At 56.6% G+C, this 2645-nt stretch overlaps 1 protein-coding gene across 1 annotated transcript in view; it reads right to left on the bottom strand.

The window, feature by feature from the left end:
* Positions 1 to 7: 7 nt before the first annotated feature.
* The window catches only part of LOC104465736 (microtubule-associated protein tau-like), a gene marked incomplete at both ends in the record, with an annotated part of 25542 nt that continues 22904 nt past the window's right edge, over positions 8 to 2645 (bottom strand). Inside the window, 1 exon segment of the mRNA XM_010078902.1 lies at positions 8 to 140. Within this exon segment, the coding sequence (XP_010077204.1) occupies positions 8 to 140 (133 nt within the window).

Genomic DNA, 2645 nt, shown 5'->3' with positions numbered 1-2645 from the left:
ATCCTGCCGGTGGAGGAGACGTTGCTAAGGCGGCGCGGGGAGGCGTCTCCAGAGATGGTGGGGGACTTGTAGACAATTTCAGCGCCGTGGTCGGTCTTGGCTTTGGCGTTCTCGCGGAAAGTCAGCTTATGAGTCTCGATCTGCAACGAGAGGAGAGGAGGGTGAGCGGGAAGGATGTGGGATCCGAAGAAGCCGGTTTTACCTGCAAACCATCCGCTCGGTCGCTGACATCGTGCAGCTGGGAGGAAAGCTCAGTTCACTGGCCTGTTGCCCCCAGTGCCCCCAGTCCTCAGGCACGTCCCTTCCAGGAGCCCAAACGGAATGGGCACGACTGGAGGGGATGGTAGGACTGGAGCATCTCCAGCTGCTGCCAAATCCTGCCCCAGCACCCAGGCCCAGTGTGGCAGTGGGTCACGGGCACAGGGCTCAGACGGCACAGCCTGGGGGGCTCCCACTCCCCCAGCAGAGATTTATGGAGGGGGTGGGACCTCTAGACGGTGCCTAAGGCTGCCCCTTATCCCACGGCCCCGCCGGGCACAAAACACTGCTCCCACAAGGCAAACCCCTCTCTCCTGGCGGGCACGAGGGCCAGGGAGGGGAGGTGAAGTGGGTCAGGGTTGCTACTTACTGGTACCCTCCCCAGCTGAGTGCAGGGCTGGGGGCTGGCTCTCCGGGGGGGTGGGCGGCTCCAGCACCAGGGACTGGAGCCCAGCAGGGTCTGGGCTCGGGGTCCGACCAGCCTGGGGATGGGTCTTGTCTTCCTTGCCTTTCTCTCTCTACAGGTGAAGAAACCCACCCAGGGCGGTGGGGGGCAAAAAACGCATCAGCAACAAAAAACAAGATCCAATAAATGTCAACCAGAAGGAAAAAGACAAAAAAAAAAGAAATAGAAAATTGGGGAGAAAAAGATGTGAAAAACAGGGCCATTCAGTGACTCATAGGAAGAACAGCATTTGCTTTTGGAGATGGGGAGGAAAGCTTCCCCTGGGCAGCAAAGGAGAGCAGCTGGCAGAGCACAGAGCATCCCAGCTCCCTGCTCCAGTATAGGAGTGGCACACGAACCAGTATTGAGCCTGGAAAGCTGTGCACGGTGTGTCCAAATCTGTATCTTCCGTGTTGCGGAGCAAGGAGGGGACTGGGGACGCAGGAAGGGCTGGGGAAGGGACAGCGGAGCTGTGTCCTGTCCTCTCCCTGCAAACAGAGCGTCCCACCTCGGAGCAGCAGGGCCTGAGGACGGTCCCTGGTGCTAAGGCTGGACAAGAGAAGCGATCTGCATCAGAATCTGAACCCCAGTTACACCACCAGCCTCCTTCAGGTGTATATTTAGGCAACTGCCACGCAGGAAGGCTGAGGCAGGTGATGCTGCTGCTAGCTCAACATCCTTGTAAATAAATTCCTCCTCCAAAGGGCAAGTTCTTCAAACTATGGCCCAGTGAATGTGCCAGGATATGAAAGAATCACCATTGTAGTCATAAAAACGATGAAAATGGGCTTAGTGAAGCACAGGGCAGTCTGATGTGTAGCAGCAGCGAGAGAAAGGTAAGGAAGTCGAGCGATCCCTCAGCCAGAGGCCAGCGCACTGCTGGGAGATGAAGAGCTGGGAGGTGCACAGAGGAAAACACGGCCAAGAACAAAGTGCCAAAATACAGGAGCTGAGATAGAACTTTCCCCTCCCATTGAGAAAAAAAGTGTTTGAAAAACAAGCAAGGTAAAATCCCCCTTTCCCCTGGAAAGATTCAACCATGTGTGTCACCAGGCTGGAGTCTCACCTCTGTCCTTACCTGATCTCCCTGCTCCCTGCCCACGAGGGACGTGGCTGGCCCTGAAGCGAGGCCGTAGGTGTTTCACTTGGCTAAGACTTACTGTGAAGTTACCATCAAAGCCTCCAGCAGGACCAGCTCACCCCACGTTTCGCTTTCACCTGACCTGAGTGGCTTTTGTCTTTCCATTTAAATCCCCCCAGACACGCACCACTCCCTGCACAGAGTCAGTCTGCATCCTACAGCCTCGGTCGGTCTCAGCTGAGAGACGGAGACTTGAAGAAAGAAGAAATCACCTTTCTTTTAAGTGACAGCCTACTGCAAAGTCATCTGTTCTCAATAAAGCCAAGCCTTGAATGTTCCACATTCACTGGGGTACCAACACCTCTGCAGCACCCTGAGCTGCCAGCTTTGTGCCACTCTGCTGGGAGTAACTGGTAACACAGTTTGCTGACGGTGGCACCCCTTCATGTGAAAGGTTTGAAGCACAAACGTGTTTCTGCACAAACTTCAGAGAACAGCAGAAAGAGCAGGAGACTGCAGGAGAGGAGAGGACTTGCATTCACACTCATTCAGGTGGCTGTGAGCCAGGACTGGGACACAGACTGCCATCCTGGCAGCGCTGCACGGCTGTGCCCCAGGCTGGCAGACGCAGCCCAGCAGCCCTGGGCGCTGCCCGCCGGCGGCAGGAAGCTGCGCTGGCTTGTTGGGGCAGCGGCTGCACAGCCTGTCCCTGGGCTGGGCGCTTTCTGTCCTCTCAAGGACGAGTGCGCACAGACCACCCCGCGCTAGAACACGGGCAGGAAATGGTTTCAAGCAGCGGGGAAGTGCTACTGCTAAGCAGAGAGGACAGCCCTCCTGGTCTGAAGATGAGCTGGGTGGGCA

This window comes from Pterocles gutturalis, unplaced genomic scaffold (genome assembly GCF_000699245.1).
Source record: "Pterocles gutturalis isolate BGI_N339 unplaced genomic scaffold, ASM69924v1 scaffold22913, whole genome shotgun sequence".
NCBI lineage: Eukaryota > Metazoa > Chordata > Aves > Pterocliformes > Pteroclidae > Pterocles > Pterocles gutturalis.
The sequence above is the reverse complement of the archived record's forward strand: the minus strand, read 5'-3'. Positions and strand labels throughout refer to the sequence as shown.